The sequence below is a fragment of the Cibotium barometz genome, chromosome 50, assembly GCF_041138505.1.
Source record: "Cibotium barometz isolate CiBa-2024 chromosome 50, ASM4113850v1, whole genome shotgun sequence".
Lineage (NCBI taxonomy): Eukaryota > Viridiplantae > Streptophyta > Polypodiopsida > Cyatheales > Cibotiaceae > Cibotium > Cibotium barometz.
Window position 1 is genome coordinate 5,609,605 of NC_141095.1, and position 23,271 is coordinate 5,632,875.

Sequence of the window (23,271 nt, forward strand, 5' to 3'; positions counted from 1 at the left end):
ACATCCACATCCACATTCATACATCCACATCCACATACATACATCCACATCTGCATCTACATCCATACATCCACATCCACATCCACATTCACATCTATACATCCATATCCACATTTCACATCTACATCCATACATTCACATTCACATCCATACATCCACATCCATATCCATACATCCACATCTACGTCCATACATCCTTTTTCACATCCACATTCATACATACATCCACATCCGCATCTACATCCATACATCCACATCCACATCCACATTTACATCCATACATCCATATCCACATTCCACATCTACATCCATACATCCATACATCCACATCCATACCCACATCCATTTACATCTATCTGATTCCTATCACATCTTATCACATTTATTTATAGAATGTAGGAGAATTCTAATTTTTTGATATAAAGATTCTTTACGCATCTAATTAGGCATAAAGACAACTTTAGTAGGAATAACACTTTTATAAAAATCCTTTTATGAATCTCTTTAGGCATAAGTTCAATTTTAAGGAAAATAACACTTTCGAATTAAAAATAAACCTTTTATGCATTTTACTATGCATAAATTCTATTTTAATGAGAATGACACTTTCAAAATAAAAATAAATCTTTTATGCATTTTACTATGCATAAATTCCATTTTGAGTTGAGTAATTTGATGTTTTTTTCCAAACCCCAAATTTTGATGATTAAGGAAGCTTCAATTTGGCCAATTTAGCCCTGATTTTTTATAATCCCCAAATTTTTGGTGACTATTGACGTGGTTGAATTTTGTAGGTACAGCACGACAATGAAGTACACATCAAATGCAACAAGTTGTGATGACTAAAGATTAATGAGGATCACAGCTTTCATGTTAATAGATTAAAAGATATGTTGGGTGCAAGAGATAGCTTGGTGTTTCACCAGGAAATTGCAAGAGTTGAGGATCTATCTATTTATGCTTCTCATAAAGTGGTTATGGTTGTTGATCATAGGGAACAAACCCTTAGAAAGTGGTTGTGTTCTAAGTGGTCAATTAAATAGAGAGATGTGTGAATGAAGGGAGCATATTATTTCATTCCATAGATGTTTTCTCTAGTCTTCCTCTTGTTAGGAGGGGGAGAATGTTATGTCCCGTGCTTGGACATAACCTTAGAGGCCAACCAAATAGTTCTTTATAGTTGGGTTTGTGGCTCGTTTGTGAGGGAGTACCTTGGTAGAACTCCAACCTTGGGAGAGGGGCCCCCAGGCATTAAGCTAATAGTTAGCCCACTGGCTAGCCGCATTAGTGAAACTTTAGGAATTTGATTAAAGAAAATCCGTCCTCAGTGGTCTGCTCTCGAGTTTCGTGGAAAGCTTAGCCTAGGGTGTCTATATGAAGTCGGTTAGCGGATAATGAGGTTGAGCTCAAGCTCAAAAAAAACATATTTTTCAACTAGGACAAATCTTAAATTTATCTGATTTTTATTTCGAAATCTCTACAATATGCCGGTTTTATAACTAAAATATATGAAAAATCATTCCTTAAAATAAAGGCTGCTTAAAATCTCAGCCGATTTTTCTTTATTCTGGCCGGTAAAAATACACTACAATGCTAAATTCGAGCCTTGGTTGAGCTCAAGGGTCCCAGGAGTCCATGCTCGAGATAGTGTGTGCCAAGCATGTGTAATCAAGTGATTAAAAAGTCGGGCACAAATCAATGGAGGCCAAAAGGCAGAGGTAGCTATATATGTCGTCATCTGTGATGCAGCCACTGCGAATCTTTAATTATCCGGATTTCATATAATACTGTAGTCTGCTTCTTCCTCTTTCGCCCAACTACGCCCAAACTAGCCAATTACCGCTCACATAGCGTTTCGAGCCCGATCTTCATATTACAGTTTTAGGTTTCCGCCCTGAGTTGCTGATTTCGGTTCTCGTAAATTTCTGGATTGAGGTCTTATTTTTGCCATGGCCATGGCTAATAGAAACCAAGAAGGGCCAGAACGCCCCCCACAGTACCTCAACAGGCTAGCTGTTTTTGCTGGGCATTTGGCAGCCCCGCAGGGTTCCCTGCAAAAAAACATAGAGCGATCCAACACCCTCTCCGTCGACACCACAAACGCGCTCACCGTCGTTGACAATCGGACCGGGAAGAAGTACCACGTGCCTATCAGCGCAGGTGGCACAGTCAAGGCCACAGATTTCAAACAGGTACACTCCTGATCCTTAATCTTAGGTTAATCAAGTTAAAATTCATGAAACTTAGGCTAATCGTTCCCTTGATGAATTAAACTTGTTGATGTGAATATTAAATTAAAAAATAGAAGCTCATAAACGGAACGATTAGCCTATGATTGAGTCAACATCATGATCAAAGATATGGTTTTAGCCTATGGTTTTGATTTGTTCAGTGAGCTTTGCTACATCAAGGGTATGTTTAACTCGTATGAATCTTCGTTTTATAGAGAAATCATTGATTTATGGAATCATTAGGCCATTCATTAAACTTCTTGATTATTATTATTATTTTTGGTTTTTTTGCTGGGGGCAGCATTATGTAAAGATGACTAAATTACCTTATCACTCTTAATAAAAAATATTTCTTTATTTACCCGCCAAAAACTCATCGCTTATTTAAGCTTTCTAAAAAATTGATTAGCTTCTTGCTTGGTTGTGTTGTTTATTTTTGTTTCTTTTCTGTTTAAAAAAAAAAAACATAAGCTTGGATATATTCCAATCTTTCAAAGGTAAGTGTGTCTGTGTTTATGGAATGTAAAAATAGGTACAAACTCTGTTTACCATATCTTTTTGCGTAGGTTGAATGGACCATTTATTTGAGATTGTGAACTGCTTTATGGATTAAGGAACTGCATAAGTTTATTGTCTTTGTTAAATTCTTGAAATTGTAAGTAACACCTAGTACATTTTTTTTAATTGGTAACAGATAACCACAGGAGATGGCAATGGTTTGAAGCTGTATGATCCAGGCTATCTGAACACGGCTCCTGTGCGCTCTTCTATTTCTTACATCGATGGAGACAAAGGCATTCTTCGCTACAGAGGGTATCCTATTGAGGAGCTTGCAGAGAAAAGCACATTTCCAGAGGTTGCTTATCTCTTGAGTAAGTTCTCAGATCATGTTGGGTTTTTAAGAGTCCATGTGGATTATATTCTACTGTTTTCCATATGCTTGTAAAGGCATGGGATTTAGTGTATCTTAAATTGCGGATACTGGTTCTTGTGGTCTTTGTAGTGTATGGAAACCTTCCGACAAAGGATCAATTATTACACTTGGAAGCGACCATCTCACAGCATTCAGCCCTACCAGAAGGTGTACTGGTATGCCTTACATGACCATGAATTCTTCTCATGTCTATCTTAGCTTCACCCTAGATGGCTAGGGTTTGTCTGCAAGGTAGCAGTTGTGAGGGGATTTGCTTGGCTTGCTCTTCTTCCCTTATTCTTCTCTGCTTTATCTTCTTCTTGAGATTAAGAGGGATATATCATGCATGCAAGCAATGTAAAAATGTTGTATAAAGGTCTCACCGTGGTCGTCAAATGTTTGTGTTGAGCTGAGGAGATGAATGACAAATGAGAATATGAAAGGGGTCAATACTTAGGAATTAGAACCTTCTATAGTTGGTAGGGTTCACTGAAAGGGGTAAGAATGTCTAAAGGGGACCCCTTTCATATCCCAGTCCTGACCAGGCCTTCGGCACTCGGCAGAGGGTACACCTCGCACAGAGCCAAGAACTTGTTCTCCTTAAAGAAAACGAGTCATAGCGTTAATAGGAAAAATTTTGAGGCTATGCGTGCCCTCAAATGGGAGGGATTTCAAGCTTCTAGTTCTTGGGAGGCCTTTACTGGCACAGGCTTTGGCAAGGGAAGCTGGCACACAAGGGTGGCTGCATGTGTATCTGGTATACTAGATTCACATTGTAAACTGCCAATTGCTAGTTGACGATGTTCCTAGGTGGAGTATATGAACTAATTGTTGTGTAGAACAATGCTGGCTCCATTTACAGTATGACATGATGATATGCATGCTTTACTGCTTAATAATAAGGAGCTGTTTCCTTAGATCTCTTAATCACAAGTTCACTAAGGTATTTATGGTTGGTTTTTTTGTGCAGGCTGTGATAGGAGCACTACCACATGACGCACACCCGATGGGTTCTCTTATTAGTTCGATAAATGCTTTAGCCTCTTTTCATCCAGATGCAAATCCTGCATTGAAGGTGTGTTAATTGGGAACCTTGTCTTTTGTGTCTGTACTTTTTCTTTGGTGAACCTTGCGGGCTCTAGCCCGAGTGATAACACCCTTGCCGACATGCAGGTACAGGGTTCAGGGTTCGGATCCTGACACCTACATAAATATAATACTCTCAAAAAAAAGAATTGCTAAATGAAATCTTGGTGTAATGCAGGGACAAGACCTGTACAAGTCAAAAGCTGTTCGGGATAAGCAGATTGTACGCATACTAGGAAAGGTAGGCAGAACAAAAGTTTTCTTGGTTGTTGCCGTACATGCCTGATTTGTTATGCGAATTGTTTCCCTTACAAGTCTATGCATTCCCTTCATGCAGGTACCAACCTTGGCAGCTGCAATCTACTCTCGAATGGCCGGCAGGCATCCAGTGGCTCCATCCAACCATCTCTCCTACTCTGAAAACTTCCTCTATATGCTTGATTCAATGTGAGTGAAACCAATGATGATGAGATTAGTGAATTAGTGAGTTTTCTAAGCAGTTCTCAGAACTGTTAATTATTGATGATTTGAAATTTCAAATTTTCAACAGGGGCAATGCATCATACACTCCAAACAAGCGCCTTGCTCGTGTTTTAGATGTTCTTTTCATACTGCATGCTGAGCATGAAATGAATTGCTCCACAGCAGCTGCAAGGCACCTTGCCTCCAGGTTCAAAATCTTTTCTTGAAACACTAAAATAAAACGTGTAGCCTTAATTCTTTCAATGCATTAGTTAAGTTTAAGTTCTTCCACACTCGCACGACCATGTGGGTAGGTGGGGTGTGCACGAGAGCACACTTGTGCATGCTTGCTTGAGAAACAAAGAAAGGGGGCAACCAATCTCTCTCTCTCTCTCTCTCTCTCTCTATCTATATATATATATATATATATAGAGAGAGAGAGAGAGAGAGAGAGAGAGAGAGAGAGAGAGAGAGAGAGAGAGAGAAATGAAATGAAATGATATATTAACGTCCTCAAAAGGCCAAAATGACCTATGAGACCAAAAAGGTTACAACAATTGGTGGATCTGATACAATGTTTGTGTAAGAATAGCTGAAATTGAAACAATAACTATGAGGAAAAGTAAGGTACTAGGAGCTCCTAATGGATAACATCTGAGGAGGAGAACTCCAGCAACAAAGGTAAGCATCATATACATCACTATCCAAAGATGTCTCTCATCGGTCGATGGCGGATATCCTCAATGTCCTCCATAGTGAGTACTCTAACTGGACGTCTCCCATGCCATGCTAGTATGGTCCTGATCCTCTGTTATAGTCTCCGCCGGTGTCGAGATGGGCCTCTCATCTTGGGGCGCCTGGACCGCCCTAGCTCTATAGCCCGATCAATCAGTGTACCTTTGGTGCGGCTATACTCTGGGGCTAGCTGCAATGCCTGCTGGCTTGGCTGCTCAATCTCTGGTCGAAAGAAGTCTGTAATCTGCCTCTATAGGTGTCTTTCCCTCTCTGATCCCCTCCCTCTCAAGAGACCCTCTCTATGTCTACGCAGCTTCAGCAAGTATAATCCGAGGCATCTTTGATCCTGGTATCTCATGACTCTAGAAAGTGGTCCGAAACCCTCTCTGAACAGGCAGTGAAAACGGCCTCGTATCTCACAATATACTGGACAGTGACATATGTAATGTAACTTTGTCTCTAGCTCCATCTGGCACAACTGACAAATCCTGGCCTCAAGTGGTACTCCTCTGAATGTGCCAATCTCAATCTCTAGTTGGTGTGAGGATGTGCGCATCTGACCAATAGGCAATAGCACACCGTACCCCATGAGAAAGATGAGTATGTCAGAATACGCAGCGGAGATGATGACCAAATTTGGGAACACAAGAGCAAAAAAACGTAGGCAGAAAAATAGCACAAGAGAGAGAGAGATGTAGGCGTGTAACTCTGCTCTATATACACAAGAAGATCCCGAGAAATGATACAAATAAGGTATGGGACTGGGGCCTATATATATGCCCCCACATCAGCAGTCGGCCTGCTTTAGGGCAGCCGATTGGACATAGAAATCCTCCACGACTGATAAATGCAGTCGGCCAGCATCACAATAGGTCGGCCAGCACCAGAGGAGTCCCACGACTCATACAGGGCAGTCGGCCATGTCACAGATGCAGTCGGCCAGGCTCTGGGTCCACCTGCCACCACTACTAGACTGCCTCCCAAGCCACAGAAAAATGGGAAAAATACGGCAAGGTAGGATCAAAACGTACGTACGGATCCAATCTGTACCGTGCATCCGTACCGTACGGATCGATCCGTACGTTTTTTTTGGGGGGGGGGGGGGGGTTTGGCGGCATGCCTGCGTCTTGCGTCTCGACTTTGGAGGCCGTATGACCTCAACCTTTTGGTAAGAGCTAGCCGCCATGCTCTCTCCTCTCTACAGTCGCACTCTCTCTCTCTTCGCTCTACTGTCGTCGCCGCCTTCTCCCTGGGCCGCCCCCTGCTCACCGCCGCCTCAGTTCGCCTCTGCCCTTACCGCTCTTGTTCGCTTCGCGCCTCTGTGCGTAGCCGCCCTCTTTGTTTGCCACTGGCGCCCAGTACGGCTGGCAATATAACTCACCCACCCTTGCTCAGGCCCCCAAGGCAGCAACATAACTCTCTCTCTCTCTCTCTCTCTCTCTCTCTCTCTCAGAGCCTTAGCCCACCATCTGTGGACGACTCACTTGTGACAATGTGACTTGTCTTAAGTAATAAGACAAGTCACGGCTGGCAATATAACTCACCCACCCTTGCTCAAGCCCCCAAGGCAGCAACATAACTCTCTCTCTCTCTCTCTTTCTCTCTCTCTCTCTCAGAGCCTTAGCCCACCATCTGTGGACGACTCACTTGTGACAATGTGACTTGTCTTAAGTAATAAGTATTAAGTATTAAGTATGATTAACTTATTAAGTATGATTGACGACTGGTGATTCTAATTTCTCACTTTCGAATTAGTAGGTTTGTGACCTTGTTGTGTCTCTATTTCGAAAGTTTTATATGTCAATGTGGACATGGACTGAAATTCTATGTAGGTGGCTGAAATTTCCGAGATTTTATGTATTTTTACCAATGGTACGTATTTTTACGTACCTTATATTTTTTTCCCGTACCAAACAACGTACAGTACGTACGGATCCGTACAGTACATAACGTTTGGTACCACCTTGAAATACGGAGAGTGAGGAAAAATGATAAAACACCTCATAAGGGTGGGCACACCCACAACAAAGGCCCTGGTGTATAAATCTAGACAGGAGATGACTTCTAACACCCCCTCTCAGCTCCTGGCTGTGTAACCAACCACTGGGAGCTGGGGTGCCGCCTGAGCAAATCCTGAGATAGCGACTTCGTAAAGAGGTCCACCGTATTGTCCTCCGTCGAATAGAACTCTAGAAAGATGTCATCAGCAACGATCTGTTCATGAACAAAGTGCCTCTGGATGACCATGGGTTCCTCCAGTGGAAGCCCAAACCTGCAATGTAACCTCTTGCTGCTCCGAAAAACTGCTCCTGGGCCACAAGTAGATCTCCTCGTGTCCGGATCTCCTCCCCAAACTGAGTCACTCCAACCGTGGAGTCAGACTCCATCAAACAATCCCCCTCCTGTGTACAAGAGTCCATGATCCTTCGCATGCCGCAGAAACCACAGGAAACGCAATCCTGCCTCCCAAAGAGACATCTGCAACCATGAGCTCAACTACCTCATCAGGAAGCTCCCGTCCAATCTGGTGTCCATCAACCAAATCAATGAACCATACAGCTTCTGAGTCATAGAGACATCACACTGCTCACAAGGATCAACACCTGTTACGGTGCACAAATAAGTCCTGGAAACCTAATGAAACCTGTCAACCACCCCCTCTGAAACCGGAACCACAAAGCCTGGAGAAACCACCTTCTTCTGCAAGTAAGCACCTGCCACCTGCCTGGCTTTCCGAAAGGTCCCCGTGGAAAGAACATCCTCAACTACTGGAAGTTCTATGTCTCGAATACTACGAGATATCAGAGCATAAGTGACCTGTTTAGCTTCCTCTGACTCACGAACATAAGAACTACCAACATCAGTACTGGAAAGTTCCTGCCAACTGCTGCCATCTATTGGTAAGCTAACCACCATCTGGTCTCGGAAAGCCTGTACCTGCAGCGTATCCACACTTAAGTGGCCATCACTAGACTGCCACTCATCACAAACTTGAGGACCTGGGGGAGAGAGTGCTGAAAGCCTGTAAACTCCATTCTCCACTCCACCTTCCCAAACCACTTGGCCTGTTGCTTTGTCCCGGAGAGCAACAAAATGCTCATCAAACTCCACCCGTACGCCAGTCTTGCAAACCTGATGCACTGACAATAGATGAAAACCAAGTGCCGGAACATACAACACCTGGGAGGAATGCTTCCCCCCTCTGCCATCGGGAACTATCTCCATCTTGCCCTCACTGTGAACTGGGATAGTGGACGTATCCCCAGTAAGAATATGACCAGAACACCTGCAGAGATCCTGTAAACTGGAACGGGAAGGAGTCATGTGCCTGGAAGCACCACTATCAAGAATCCACTCCTGGGTATCCGTTGCGGAGAGTCCTCCAATCTGCTCCCTGCTTGAAGAAAATGAAACATCGGTGTCTATCACCTCCAGGTGCACAAAAGCCGGAGTCTTCATGATTGTTGTTGAGAAGTCTTCACCCTTCTCGGTCTTCCGCTTGGGACACTGCCTCCAATAGTAGCCTTTCTCGCCACAATCATTACAGGTCCTCTCTGCCTTCAGTTTCTCGCGGCCAACGTCGGACTTCTTCTCAGAAGACTTCTGCGATGAAGCCTTCCCTTTGCCCGAGTTACGGCCTTTCGACCGTTGGCCAGTAAAGGCCTCCGAACCTCCACCCTGAGGAGGGTTCGTGAATCGTTCCTCCTGGTCCAGGACCATGGGCACAAGCTCCTCCCACGTGATGGTGTGAGCCTGCCACCGGTAATCAAAGAGGAGTAAAATGCTGAGTACGAAGAGGGCAAGTGTGACAGCAACGTGATGGCCATGTCCTTTGACGATATCTCCTTCCCAGCCTGAAGAACTTCCTGTTGAAGAGCCTGCAGCTTGTTAATATGCTCCCTCATCGTCGACGACTTTGCAGGTTTCATAACCCGCATCTGTACTTCCAAGGAAATCCTCTTCATGGGCGATACCCTGTTGTAAAGTGAGGCCAAATGTTGCCATATACCTCTGGCCAGCGTCATATGCTTTACATGATTGATTACCTGTGGTGTGCAGTTGAGAAAATAAACGAACGGACCCTGGCGTTGACACGATCCCACATCTGTGTCTGGGCCTCCCGGTCCTTTCGGGTTGACGGTAACTCCCCTTCCTCTACTTCCGGTCGTGGAACACCAACAACGACGAAATCGGCGAGGTCGTAGGACCCCAGAACAGATTCCATCATCACCTTCCATATGCCGTAGTTGCTCCCGTCCAACTGACGGTCCACCGGGAACGTGGGGAGTGTCGGGATCTTCACATGTCTCTCGGCCATCTCAAACAGATCTGCCATAGCGGGGATGTACTCTGAAAAGGGTGGGTGGGTGGGAACAAAGAAGAACTAAAACCTGCAAGTGGCTGTCCAGCAAATCAGCCCGCCTTCCTCTGGCTTCTCCTCTTCCCGATCAGCCCAAAACAGTCCACCAATCAGCCACAAAACAAGTCCCCCTCTTGCTCACACAAATCCCAAGACCTATCTAGAGCCTAGGCTCTGATACCATGTCAGAATACGTAGCGGAGATGATGACCAAATCTGGGAACACGAGCAAAAAAACGCAGGCAGAAAAACAGCACAAGAGAGAGAGAGATGTAGGGGTGTAACTCTGCTCTATATACACAAGAAGATCCCGAGAAATGATACAAATAAGGTATGGGGCTGGGGGCCTATATATATGCCCCCACATCAGCAGTCGGCCTGCTGTAGGGCAGCCGACTGGACATAGAAATCCTCCACGACTGATAAATGCAGTCGGCCAGCATCACAATAGGTCGGCCAGCACCAGAGGAGTCCCACGACTCATACAGTGCAGTCGGCCATGTCACAGATGCAGTCGGCCAGGCTCTGGGTCCACTTGCCACTACTAGACTGCCTCCCAAGCCACAGAAAAATGGGAAAAATAGGGGAAAAATACGGAGAGTGAGGAAAAATGATAAAACACCTCATAAGGGCGGGCACACCCACAACAAAGGCCTTGGTGTATAAATCTAGACAGGAGATGACTTCTAACAGAGTATCCATGTAGCTGGGTCTAATCACAAGTCCATCCTCCGTGAGCTGGAGAAGATGATCTCTATAGAAAGCCATCTTCGTACCAAGCTCGTGTGTCGGCTGTATCCATGTCCTCCTAGTGTTTTCATTTCAATTTTCATTTGTTATTAAGTTGTCCGTTTCAAATTGTGATATTTAAGTTGTGCTATTACGCGTGTGTGTGGGGGTCCAACGGAGTCTATTTCCACTTGACGGGATCGGTTTCATTGGTATCAGAGCACAGTTATTTCCCTCTTCTTAGTGGGGAAACGAACCAGTGTATTGGACACCCCGCTTCTAGCACACTTAACACAATGGACAGCCAAGGCAACCCTTTGGAAGTGCCTAATTCGAGGGGCCCATCAAGTGCCTCGCGTGGTTCTGATGCTCTACAAGAAAGGCACAAGCCTCTTGAAAGGGTAAATGATAGTGATTCAAAGAGACAACTGTCTCGAGGAAAGATAGTCATGCAAGAGAAGAGCCTGATGCAATGAGGGCTGAATTGGAGCATATGAGAAAGCTTTTGCAAGCACAAGAGCAAGAGCTGAAATTTTTGCATGAAGATCCCCATGTGCAAAGTGCCATTGAAGCAAGGAAAGCCGATGCAATGGTAGATGTGACTTTTGAGTCCATGGCACGGGAAGTGGGCAAGAAGCCAAGGGAGTTGGCACTTTCTTACCTCCTCCGCAAAGGTGACATCACTAAGGAGAAGAAAGAGGAAGTTTCGCTCCGGATTGCAACCAGCTTATCGTTCGGGCATTGAATTGCACCTGAAACATACTTTGCAACAGCTCACAGCCTCTGCTCTTGCTACGGAGCAATTGGTGCTCAAAATTAAGCAAGATCAAGGCGGTTCAAAGGGGAAAGACAAGGCTGTCCCAAATCTGCAAAAAGGTGGATAGCCACCTAAAAAGAACTTCCGGGAGACCCACAAGGGAGGTAAAGCTGAAAATACCTCATCTAAAAACAAAGAAGAACAAATTTGGCTTGACCCCGGAGCAAAGAGAGCAATATGCCAAGGAGGGAAAATGTTTTTCTTGTGGCAGCAAAGAGCACATATTTCGACAATGCCCTGACCGCAAACCTAATCACGAGGACAAGCAGACCAAGGCTAATGTACATGCAGTTCCCGATGTGCAGGGAAACACAAATCATGATGCAAAAGAGCGGATGGTATGCAAGGCTTGGGGTCAAATCAAGGATCAGCCTGCCCTATTCATGTTTGATGACTGTGCAACCGATAACTTCATCTCTATACAAACGGCAGCTGCCTTGGGTATTGAGGTTGAGAACATGGGACCTCAGATTGAAGCCGAAGCTGCCTTTGTTGGTAAAGAGGTGCAGGTTACCCCATTGATAGGGAAGTTGCGCATACATATCCAGGGCTACCTTGATAATGAACATTTCTTAGTTGCACCACTAAATGGATGTGATGTATTGTTGGGCAAGAGGTGCAGGTTACCCCACTGGTAGGGAAGTTGCACATACATATCCAGGGCTGCCTTGATAATGAACATTTCTTAGTTGCACCACTAAATGGATGTGATGTATTGTTGGGCAAGCCATGGCATCATAGGCTTGAGCCCCGCAAAGAGTACAAGACCAACATGATTTCTTTTATGCATAGAGGCCGCATGCATTTCATTGATGCTGGCAAAGAAGGGGATTCCATCCCACTTGTATCTCACATCCAAATTAATAAAGCAATGAAAAAGAGTCTTTTTGCGTACTTGGTTTTTGTTCGTGATAGCATTATACCAAGTCATCAAAATGTGGATGCTATGGCTTATGATAGGCTGAATTTTCTTCATGCATTCAATGACTGTTTTGCTGATGCATTGCCAAGTGAATTACCTCCCTAAAGGCCTGAAGATCATCGCATAGATCTTGTGCCAGGTATTTCTTCACCTAACAAACCCGCATACCGAGTGAGTGCTGCACAACAAGAAGAGATCATGAAGCAGGTAAATGAGCTTTTAGACAAAGGTTTGGTTCAGCCTAGTTCCTCACCTTATTGCTCTCCTGTGCTTCTTGTTCAAAAGAAAGACGACTCATTCCGCATGTGTGTGGACTGTAGAGCTTTAAATAAGCTTACCATCAAGAACAGATTCCCAATTCCGCGTATTGATGACATTTTGGATAAGCTTGATGGTTCGGCTTGTTTCAGCCGACTTGATTTGAAGAGTGGTTATCACCAAATACAAGTGGTGCCACAAGATGTCCATAAAACTGCATTCAGGACAGCCTTTGGATTATATGAATTTTTGGTAATGCCTTTTGGTCTCACCAATGCTCCTGCCACGTTTAATCGAATGATGGATAGGATATTCCGACCCCATCGCAAATTTACAGGAGTATTCTTTGATGATATCTTGGTTTTCTCCAAGAATGAGGAGGAACACAGAACTCATTTGGTCACAGTGTTCGAAGAGTTGCGGAAGCATAAACTTTTCATTAATGCCAATAAAAGTGAGTTCTTCCTTTCAGAGATACATTATCTGGGTCACATTGTATCCAAGGATAGAGTAACAATGGATCCTGCAAAGATAGAGACCATTCGGAATTGGCCAGAATTGCAAAACGTACATCAAGTACGTAGTTTTTTGGGCTTATGTTCATATTATAGGCGTTTCAGAAGGCATTTTGCTATGATAGCCACCCCTCTACATGATCTCACAAAGAAGAAAACCACTTTCAAATGGACTTCAAAAGAACAGGATGCTTTCTTGCAGCTCAAGCATGCTATCATATGTGGACCCGTATTGATTGTTCCTGACTTGCAAAGATCATCATGTGGACCCGTATTGATGCTATCATATGTGGACTCGTATTGATTGTTCCTGACTTGCAAAGATCATTCGTAGTAGAATGTGATGCCTGTGATGATTGTATAGGGGCTGTCCTAAATCAAGAAGGGCATGCAGTTGCATACGAGAGCTGTCGTTTGCATGATGCTGAGCTTTATATGGATATCTATGAGAAAGAGCTCTTGGCTGTAATTCATGCCTTAAAGATATGGAAACATTATCTTCTTGGAGCTGAATTTGTAGTCAAGACAGATCATCAAAGCTTGAGATACTTTCTATCTCAAACAAAGCTTTCGGAGAAGCAGATGAGAATGGCAAACTTTCTTTCCATGTTTCATTTTCAGATTGTGCATACTCCGGGAAAGAAAAATGTGGTGGCAGATGCATTATCCAGGAGGCCTTATGTGGCTGCAGTCTCAGTGGCCTCTCATGGGGACTTATTTGCTATGCGAGATTTGTATCATTTGGATGCTGATTTTTGCCATATATGGACTGATTTGATGGCTGGTCATTCACATGCCTTTTATGTTATCAACGAAGGTTATCTTATGGAGGATAATTGCCTATGTGTCGTGAAGGATTTACGTCCAAAGGTTATGGAGGGATGTCACGCTCCACCTTATGCTGGTCATAGAGGTATCATGCCCACTACACGCATGATTGAGAGAGATTTGTTTTGGCCAAGCATGCGTAAAGACATTGAGGCTTATGTACGTGCATGTATTACTTGCCAAAAGGTGAAATTCGACAGGCAAAAACCTCCAGGTTTGCTTCAGCCATTGCCTATTCCCTCGCAACCTTGGGAAAGTATTACTATGGATTTTATTATAAACTTGCCTAGAGCCCAGCATGGAAATGATGATGTTTGGACCATTGTGGACAGGTTTAGCAAGCATGCTCATTTCTTGCCCGTCAAGAAAACCATTAAAGTTGATCATATGGTAAAGCTTTTTCTCGCTAATATCTTCAAGCATCATGGTATGCCTAAATCCATTGTTGGGGATAGAGATCCCAGGACTACGAGCCTCTTTTGGAGGGCTTTATTTGATAACATGGGTACTAAACTTGAGTTTTCATCAGCTTATCATCCCCAAACAGATGGCCAAAGTGAAGCTGTAAATTCAGCCGTGTTGGATTTGTTGAAGTATTATGTGGCAGATCAAAAGACTGCATGGGAGAAGTATCTTCCACTTGTTGAGTTTGCCTACAATAATACCATCCATGTCTCCACGGGAAAGGCTCCGTTTGAGACTATTTATGGCAGAGTAGTATGCATAAAATGGTTGCTGACAAGCATAGAAGGGACATGCAAGTCAAAGAAGGTGATTGGGTTTTGCTGAAATTTGAGAAGGCCAGGCTTCGCAAGAGGCCAGGACGAGAAGGATCATATCCTAAGCTTTCTCCTTGCCATTATGGACCCTTCAAGGTGATTCAAAAGATCAATGAAGTGTCATATAGGCTTGCTTTACCTAGTCACTTGAAGATTCACAATGCATTTCATGTGAGTCTTTTTCGGAAATATGTGGGGCCAAATCCTGACGAGCCTGTCACAGAAGATCCGCCAGAGATTGATGAGCTTGAGGAGATCCTCTAGCCAGAACAGATCGTCTTTCACAAGGAGCGAAAGCTACCTGCAGGAAAGCTTTCCAGCAGATACCTTGTGAAGTTCAAAAATTATTTGCCTATTGATGTAAAGTGGGTAAATGAGGATTATTTTGTTGACTACCCACAGTTGTTGCAGGCATATCTTGAGGCTTTTCAGTTGAGGACAACTCTTTAGAAGCCCAGGGGGATGTCACCAATTGGCCGACCATTTGGTCCATCTCCAGATTTGTGTCTCGTTCACTTGAGGCCTAGACCGGTGTCTCATGTGAAGGGGCCAATATTTTTGCATAACATGGACGGGAGCCAAACTGGTGCCACCCGTGTGTTAGCAGGATGGTGTCGTATGGACGGGAGCCAGACTGGTGCCACCCGTGTATGACCTGGATTGTGTTCTATCCATGGGATTGTCACGCCATGGAAGGGCCAGTATTTGTGCCGTGTCTTGCCTATGGGATTGTCACTCTATAGGGAGGCTCATGCCTGGAACTGTGTTTTACCTATGGGACTGTCACTCCATAGGAAGACCAGGATTTATGTTTTATGTCGTGCCATTTTTTGTGCCCGACATTTGTACTTGTTCCATGAAACGGAGATATGTCCATGATTCTATTTGCACATGCACTCATGTTTTGCATGTTTGAAAGTGTTTTCGCATGACTTATATTCTTGTGTTTGCTTGCTTGACGTGTCACTTACTGAGCGGGGATGCTTGCCAGTGAGTCGTGAAGTTTGCTCTGTCTTCTGACGAGTTTTGTTGCATGTGAACAGGTGGTAAGTGTATTGCACTTGTTGGTTTAATAGCTTTATTTCTAACCTTTCATTTTATAAGGTGATAAGTTCACATTCATTTAAAAGTGGGTACCCATTCTGGGCACCCACATATGGGCCAAGGTGGGGAACCACACTTAGCCCCTTAAGTGTGTGGGGGTGGGTGCATGGCCACCTACCCACACCACACCATGAAACTGGCCGCCCCCATGCAACCTTGGGGAGCCGGCTAGCTGTGGTCGTTTAACTCCTCTCCAACACCTACAAAGAGGCGACCACCCTTTTGCTCTCCGCCCAGATGATTGTGCGCCTCCTCCTTCTCAAGCTACGCCACCTTCACCTCCTTAGCAGACGGCTGCGCATGCTCTCTAGCAGGTGGCTGTCTCCTATCCGTCGGCGGCTGCTCCTCCTCCCATACAAGCGACTGTACCACCTCATAGGTGGCTGTGCTCCTACAGCCAGGCGGCTCCTTCTCCATCTCCTCAGGCAGATGTACCTTCTGCAGGTGGCTGCGTTTGTTCTCCAGCAGGCTGCCCTCTACATTGCAGGTGGCGCAGGTTGCAGCCAGGCGTCTCCTATCCATCAGGTGGCTGCGTCTCTCTCCCACTCGCATCCACAGGCGACTGCGCCTGTCTACTGCAGGCGGTTGTGCCTCCTCCCCACGGGCGGCTGTAGTCAGGTATCTCTTGCCCATACCGGCAGCTGTGCCACCCTACAAGTGGCTGTAGCAGGCGACTTCTGCACTCTCCAGGTGGTAGCACCTCACACAGCAAGCTGCGACTCCTCATCCTCTCCATAGGCGGCTACGCCTCCTCCTCCTCCACAGCAGGCGGCTGTGTCCTGCACAGCAGGTGGCTGTGCTCCTCTACAGGTGGTTGCACCTCCTTTCCATAGACGGCTACAAGCGGCTCTGCTCCTCCTAGGTGGCTACACCTTCTACACAGGCAGCAGCTGCTCCTCCTCGATAGGCTGCTGCGCCTTGGTGTCCACCTCTAGTAACTGCACACAGACACCTCGGGTATCTGTCTTCTATTTGCGAGCTACAAGTAAGTGAATTCCGATTTAAGTAAAGAACTTTGTTGTAAATCTGATAAAGGATTCTCTCTGCCGCTAACACCCGTTCGGTGCCGGGTAGTCCAAGCTTTTGGAGAACCACCGTCCAAAGGTGCCGAGATCGGGATAGCCAGGCATTGGTACGGGAGCGCCTGTTTGTGCGTGGTCCTGGAACACTAGTGGGGCGCTCTCCGCGGATTCCAGTGAAGGCACAGGACCGTAGAGACTGGACCACTCAAGTGGTCGCTCTCCTTCGAACATCTACTTCGAGCCTCTTGTTTGGTACTGTATTCATCTCAGTTGTACATGGACATCATTTGGTTCATTGAACCCATGGAGCATTGTATTTGTTAAATACTTCCAATAATATATCATATATTGAGGGGGGGGGGGGGGGTCGGCCCGTTCCGGCCCCAGTGCTGGTGTCCATCTATCAACATTTCATTTCATTTCAATTTTCATTTGTTATTAAGTTGTCCATTTCAAATTGTGATATTTAAGTTGTGCTATTACGCGTGTGGGTGTCCAACGGAGTCTATTCCCACTTGACGGGATCGGTTTCACTTTTATGTTGCTCCTCCTCCTCTCGAATGATCCTCATTTATTCCTTGATGGTATTCAGCTCTTCAATAAAGGAGGGCTGAAATTTTCCATCCTCAAACTTGCCTTGTGAAGTGGCTTCCAACTCCTTTTTGAGGGTTGAGATTTCAGCCGCTTCACTTCTAGCATGCAATTTGGCCTCCACTAGTTCCTCCTTTAAGGCTGAAATCTCAGCCTCTTGCTTGGATGTTCTCTCTTCGAGCTCTTGGATTTTGTCAAATCCCTTCTCGAGTTTGGAGAGGCGGTTTATGATTGCGGTAACGGAAGAGTCGACCATCTTCTTGTTTTCAAGAGAGAGAGAGAGATGAGATTGTAGCATGATCCAAGTACATGATCCAGCATTCATAAAACAATAGATTTTAGATTAACTTTTGAAGACGAACATACACTGTCCATAAAAGGATTTTCTGCTTCACTCTTATTTGTCGGGGCTACACATGGAAATGTTTCAGGAAGCAGATTGCCAAAACATTTCATAAGCTACTGAAACGTGTTTGTGTAACACGCGGAAGCTCTGGGGGTCTTCTTTCAGCCCTAAACACCACTGAGAACATGCTGATGCAAAAACGCAGAGAGAAGAGAGAGAGAGAGAGAGAGAGAGAGAGAGAGAGAGAGCATATTTCATATAGTACAAAAAGGTACTCTAGTCTACAGCCATAGGCTGCCTTGCTAAAAAGGTGTAACACACCAAAATCTGTCCTATTACTTGATCCACTCCATAAGGGAGAGAATGATTCTATCAATGAGCAAAACTGCCTATTTATAGGCTTTGGGACTTCATGGAGTGCTGGCTCACCAGCAGTCGGCCAGCCGACTGGACATATAATCCCTAAAAAGCTGCGCCGTCTGGTTTTCTTGCCTTGTCATCATGCGCCTTCAGCCGCCTTGCTCTCTGGTACAGCCGACAGCTCCTGTAATCAGCCGCCTTGCACCTTGGTCCTTCTCCAAGATGGTCCTTCTTCAGCACCTTATGCTCCATCTTCTGGTTCTACTGTTCTTTTTCTAGCTGCCCCCTTCTGGACTAGCTCCAGAGAATGTACATGGCATTTCATGCACATGATATCCCCCTCTGCTTAACTTGATGACGGGATTCCAACCTGTTCTTGGATGACTATTATCATCCCGCTCTATTCCCGGAGTCCCTCTGTCATCCATCCAACTCTGGCAACCCTTTTCACTAAAAACCTGGCCCGGTCTCCAAAACCACTCTTGACTTTGAATAATATCTATGCATTTGTTCCATCCAGTCCCCAATCCATTCTTGCCCTGACTCTGAACATTGTCTTGGTCTTCATTCCTGAGAAATGAGTCTGGCACTCTCACATCGCCCCTTGGAGGATAATCCTCCCTTGGGATTGTTGCCCGAGAACCTATTTGGCTCACAGGACTGCCGTCCCCTCTGGCTTTGTGGAACACCACCAACAAACCTCTTGGGAGCTCTTCCCGTTCCTGTGTTCCTCGCCTTGGGCTTCGTATCCGTGTACTTTCATGTACCTTTGACCTGTACACTATCATATGGGACTGAATCAGTGTTTAGCTTTGTTGAGCCTGATGCTCTGATACTAATGTAACACGCGAAAGCTCTGGGGGTCTTCTTTCAGCCCTAAACACCACTGAGAACATGCTGATGCAAAAACGCAGACAGAAGAGAGAGAGAGAGAGAGAGCTGGAAATTCAGTATATTTCATTTAGTTCAAAAAGTTACTCTAGTCTGCAGCCATAGGCTGCCTTGCTAAAAAGGTGTTACGCACCAAAATCTGTCCTAGTACTTGATCCACTCCATAAGGGAGAGAATGATTCTATCAACGAGCAAAACTGCCTATTTATAGGCTCTGGGACTTCATGGAGTGCTGGCCGACCAGCAGTGGGCCAGCCGACTGGACATATAATCCCTGAAAAGCTGCGCCGTCTGGTTTTCTTGCCTTGTCATCATGCGCCTTCAGCCGCCTTGCTCTCTGGTACAGCCGACAGCTCCTGTAATCAGCCGACTGCACCCTGGTCCTACTCCAAGTCCAAACTGGCCACTTCAGCACCTTATGCTCCATCTTCTGGTTCTACTGTTCTTTTTCTGGCTGCCCCCTTCTGGACTAGCTCCAAAGAATGTCCATGGCATTTCATGCACATGACATTCAGTGCCACTGATCTTATGTATTACATTACCTGATAGACTTTCTCTCTCTCTTTCTCTCTCTCTTTCATATTTAGTCGACTATTTTCAGCATCTATCATTTGGTTGTTTCATCTTTTTTGAGAATGTTTTCATGCAAATGTGCATGATACACTCACTCTCAATGTATTGCCTTGGTCTAGACCAATAGAGCCTTGTGGTCATAAATACAATTCTCACCTGTTTTGGATGGTTGTTTCAGTTTCTTGGCCTGGAAACTTTTCAATTTCATGTGTTTAGGAAGCCGCTGTGTTTCAGAAACTTCACCTTTTGTGCCATTCTGCAAATCAGTCCTGTGGATGAGTTGGCAATAAGGCGAGATTGACTTTTTGTGCAGTGGGGTTGATGTTTACACTGCTATTGCTGGAGCAACAGGTGCTTTATATGGCCCATTACATGGAGGTGCCAATGAGGTATACCTGCTATCTTAGCCTTTTCTCTTCCAATCCTTCTGCTTTTCATCTTTCTAAAAGACTCATCCTCGATGGGTTTGTGTGCATGCTACAGGCAGTCTTGAAAATGCTTAATGAAATCGGAACTGTTGATAAAATTCCCGAGTTTCTTGAAGGTGTCAAGAACAGGTAAAACACTTGCTTTGTTTCTGATTCATAATATTTATTTGACACGACAATTTAATGCTTCAAGTATCATGAAAAGGGGGGGGGGGGATGTATGTATGTGCTATGTCCATGTGTGTATATATATATGCATGTGGGTGGGGTGAGCACATATGTAGGTAGGTAGGTACACATGTATGTCTGTCTGTATGTATGTATGTAGGTAGGTACATATGTATGTGTGTCTACATGTGTATGTAGGTAGGGAAGTATGTATGTATCATGCGCATACACCCAGGCACAACATATATATTTAACGTTATGTCTTATTAACTTCAGGAAAAGAAAGATGTCAGGTTTTGGTCATCGAGTGTATAAGAATTATGACCCTCGAGCCAAGGTATTACCACACCTCCCTCAAGAAATTCGTCACATCTCATATTAGCATATTTCTGCAAGTGTGTTCATCTTCTTTCATTGGCTAGTTCTGATCATTGTAACAAATTGCCTTGGATCAGGTGATAAAAAAGCTTGCAGAGGAAGTCTTCTCAATAGTTGGCCATGATCCATTGATAGAGGTTAATTTTTGTCCCGAGTACTTTTCTTTTTTTGTTTTTTTGTTTTTTTTTGGGTGCGGGGGTGGGGGATGTGGCAGTACATACAAGCTTTCCAAAAATTAAGTTTTAATCACTCTGGATTCTCTCTTTAGGTTGCAGTGGCTTTAGAGGCAGCTGCTCTTTCAGATGAGTATTTTGTCAAGAGGAAACTGTATCCCAATGTCGACTTCTATTCTGGTCTGATTTACAGGTGAGGTTTATATGCTTCATATATGTGCATGCGAGTGTTTGCATGCACATCTCTACTGCATAGGTAGATTGGAGGTAGTGTTATTTTCTAGAAAATGCATGTTGCATGCCTACAAATATAGGTTTTATATTTTGACATTGATCTATCTTGCTTTTTAAACAGAGCTTTAGGGTTCCCAGCAGAATATTTCACTGTTCTATTTGCCATACCGCGTATGGCTGGGTATCTTGCACATTGGAAAGAATCATTAGACGATCCTGAGACAAAAATCATGCGACCTCAGCAGGTACTGTGTGTGTGTGTGTGAGAGAGAGAGAGAGAGAGAGAGAGAGAGAGAGAGAGAGAAGGGGAAGGGATTAATGTTTATGGAGGCCAAATATGGCCTATGGGACCAATTACAAAGCATAGAGTCTTCTTGCAGGGAAAATTAAAAGAAAGAAAAATCCCTAAGGTTCAACTGCGGCAGATGATTCATGCTCATCCACGGGTACATCAGTCAAAGAGAGTTAAGGGTGTTGGTTTTGGGTTGTGGAACTCTTGAATGAGAGCCCTCCCTTTGCACAAGACCGCCTACTTTCTTGCCTTTTGTCCTGCTTTTACTGTCTCTAATTCTGCTCCCTTTTGTGCTGGTGTGAGCTCTTCTGTTATCAAAGTTCTAGAATGCTAAAGATTGCAATGCTTCTTTGTTTATGAAAGTGATTACTGCATGATTGCTAATTTGGAGGTCGATGTATGATGTGGCTTTTATGTACCAGTTGATTATATCGGTTTGGCATCGGTCACCTTCTGCCATGTCTCGTTAAAGCTTTTTCCTATGTCATACCACCCCCTCTGGAGTCCTTGAAAGGGAATCTGAAAGGCCAAAGACTCCCTAAGCTTGTGCTTCTTGAGGTCTCAGGTCACTCATGTATTGACTTTGTCAGAAATTGAACCAATAACTTGCTCTTTTAAAATTTCCAATAGTCTGGACTCTGGGTGACACTTTACTTCCTTGACCTTGGTAAAAGCTTCCTCAGCATGGTAGATCTCTACTTTTGAACTTGTTTGGGTTTCAAAAGTCGTGAGGTGACATTCAAATTCACAAAGTTGTTCTTTGAGTGATAGGTTTTCATGTTCTAGCTGGATGATTTGCTGGTGCAAGTATGCTGCCCATTTGTTTTGGTGGGTAGCAGGGGGGGTTTCTGGGTGATAAGAGAGCTTCAGCAAAGGAGATTACTCTTTTGACCTTCTTTATGGTTTGGTGCCCCCAAAGGAATCCTCTAATTACGTATGTATGCCCAATTGTAAACCCACTTCAAGAAAATGAGGGCAGGATAATCTTGCAATGTGTGGCGTCGATGATGACAAGTATGACACCTGCTGGGGATTGCCTCTGCTAGAGAGGGGCCGGCTGGAGTGCAGTTGCTGCCCAGCACAGTCTGGTGTTAGTGGCTGTGGAAGGGAGTCCACAACCTCCTGGTGCTTGTTGACTCCTTGGAACGCAGAAGGCAGCAATGATGGAAGCACTGGTGAGCAGCAGCAAGAAAACAGCAGCTTGGTGACAAGGCGATTTTCCTGAACTGTGTCCAGGAAGGAGAAAGGAAGCACTCGGGGATTTTAGAGAGAGAGAGAGAAGAAAGAAGAAAAAGTCATATTAACGTCTGCGGAATGCCTTGAAGGCATATGGGACCAAAAGATATGACATCACAATCATTACAATCCACTTTGGGGTGCACTTAGGCGCAAGTGCGCATAAGCGCGAACATTGAAAATAAAAATAGAGAGAGAGAGAGAGAGAGAGAGAGAGAGAGAGAGAGAGAGATGGCTGCTTATTTTTTGGGTGGACAAACTAATCCACTCTGTTTCTGTGTTCTTGCAGTGGTACACTGGTGTATGGCTGCGCCATTATACTCCTGATACTGGCGGCCCAAGGCCCACTACCAGTGAAGATAAGTTTGGTGAAATATCAATCTCTAATGCTACCAGGCGGCGGAGAGCAGGGGTTCTTGCATGATTTTTTTCCGTGGCTGCAATGTTGCTCATGTCAAGCTGTTTACTGAGCAAGGTTGCTCCATTCTACAGTTTTCTGCATCACGTTGTGCAGAAAGAAACCCAAATAATACTTCTTGACCTGTTGCTTTATCTGGGTCTGCTATTTATTTGTAATCACATAAAAAATAAACTCTTAACATCCCAGTATTCTGGCCCCTGTTTCAATGCAGTGTGCACCACATATTTTCTTTGTTCCAGTAAGTAAAATGTTTTACAGATGATCACCATCTCAAATTGCAAAAAAAAGATCCTCCAAAGAAATTTAGGAAACACTTTTCTCTCCAAAAAAAAGATCCTCCTGTTATCACTCAGATAAAAAATGATTCCTCAAATGATGTGAAGAGTAAAGGGGGGAGCTCCTTGTGGCCTGTTCACATG

At 44.6% G+C, this 23,271-nt stretch overlaps 1 protein-coding gene across 1 annotated transcript; it reads left to right on the forward strand.

Annotated features, from left to right (window-relative positions):
- The first annotated feature begins 1,751 nt into the window (after positions 1 to 1,751).
- Positions 1,752 to 23,037, forward strand: LOC147609757 (citrate synthase 3, peroxisomal-like). The gene is made up of 14 exons (XM_086787344.1): positions 1,752 to 2,192; positions 2,926 to 3,103; positions 3,235 to 3,320; positions 4,115 to 4,219; positions 4,409 to 4,471; positions 4,568 to 4,677; positions 4,781 to 4,900; positions 19,836 to 19,911; positions 20,006 to 20,079; positions 20,395 to 20,455; positions 20,574 to 20,633; positions 20,765 to 20,862; positions 21,025 to 21,148; positions 22,721 to 23,037. Exons 1-14 carry the CDS (start codon positions 1,950 to 1,952, stop codon positions 22,853 to 22,855), a joined length of 1,533 nt encoding a protein of 510 aa, XP_086643470.1. The 5' UTR covers positions 1,752 to 1,949; the 3' UTR covers positions 22,856 to 23,037.
- The last annotated feature ends 234 nt before the right edge of the window (positions 23,038 to 23,271 follow it).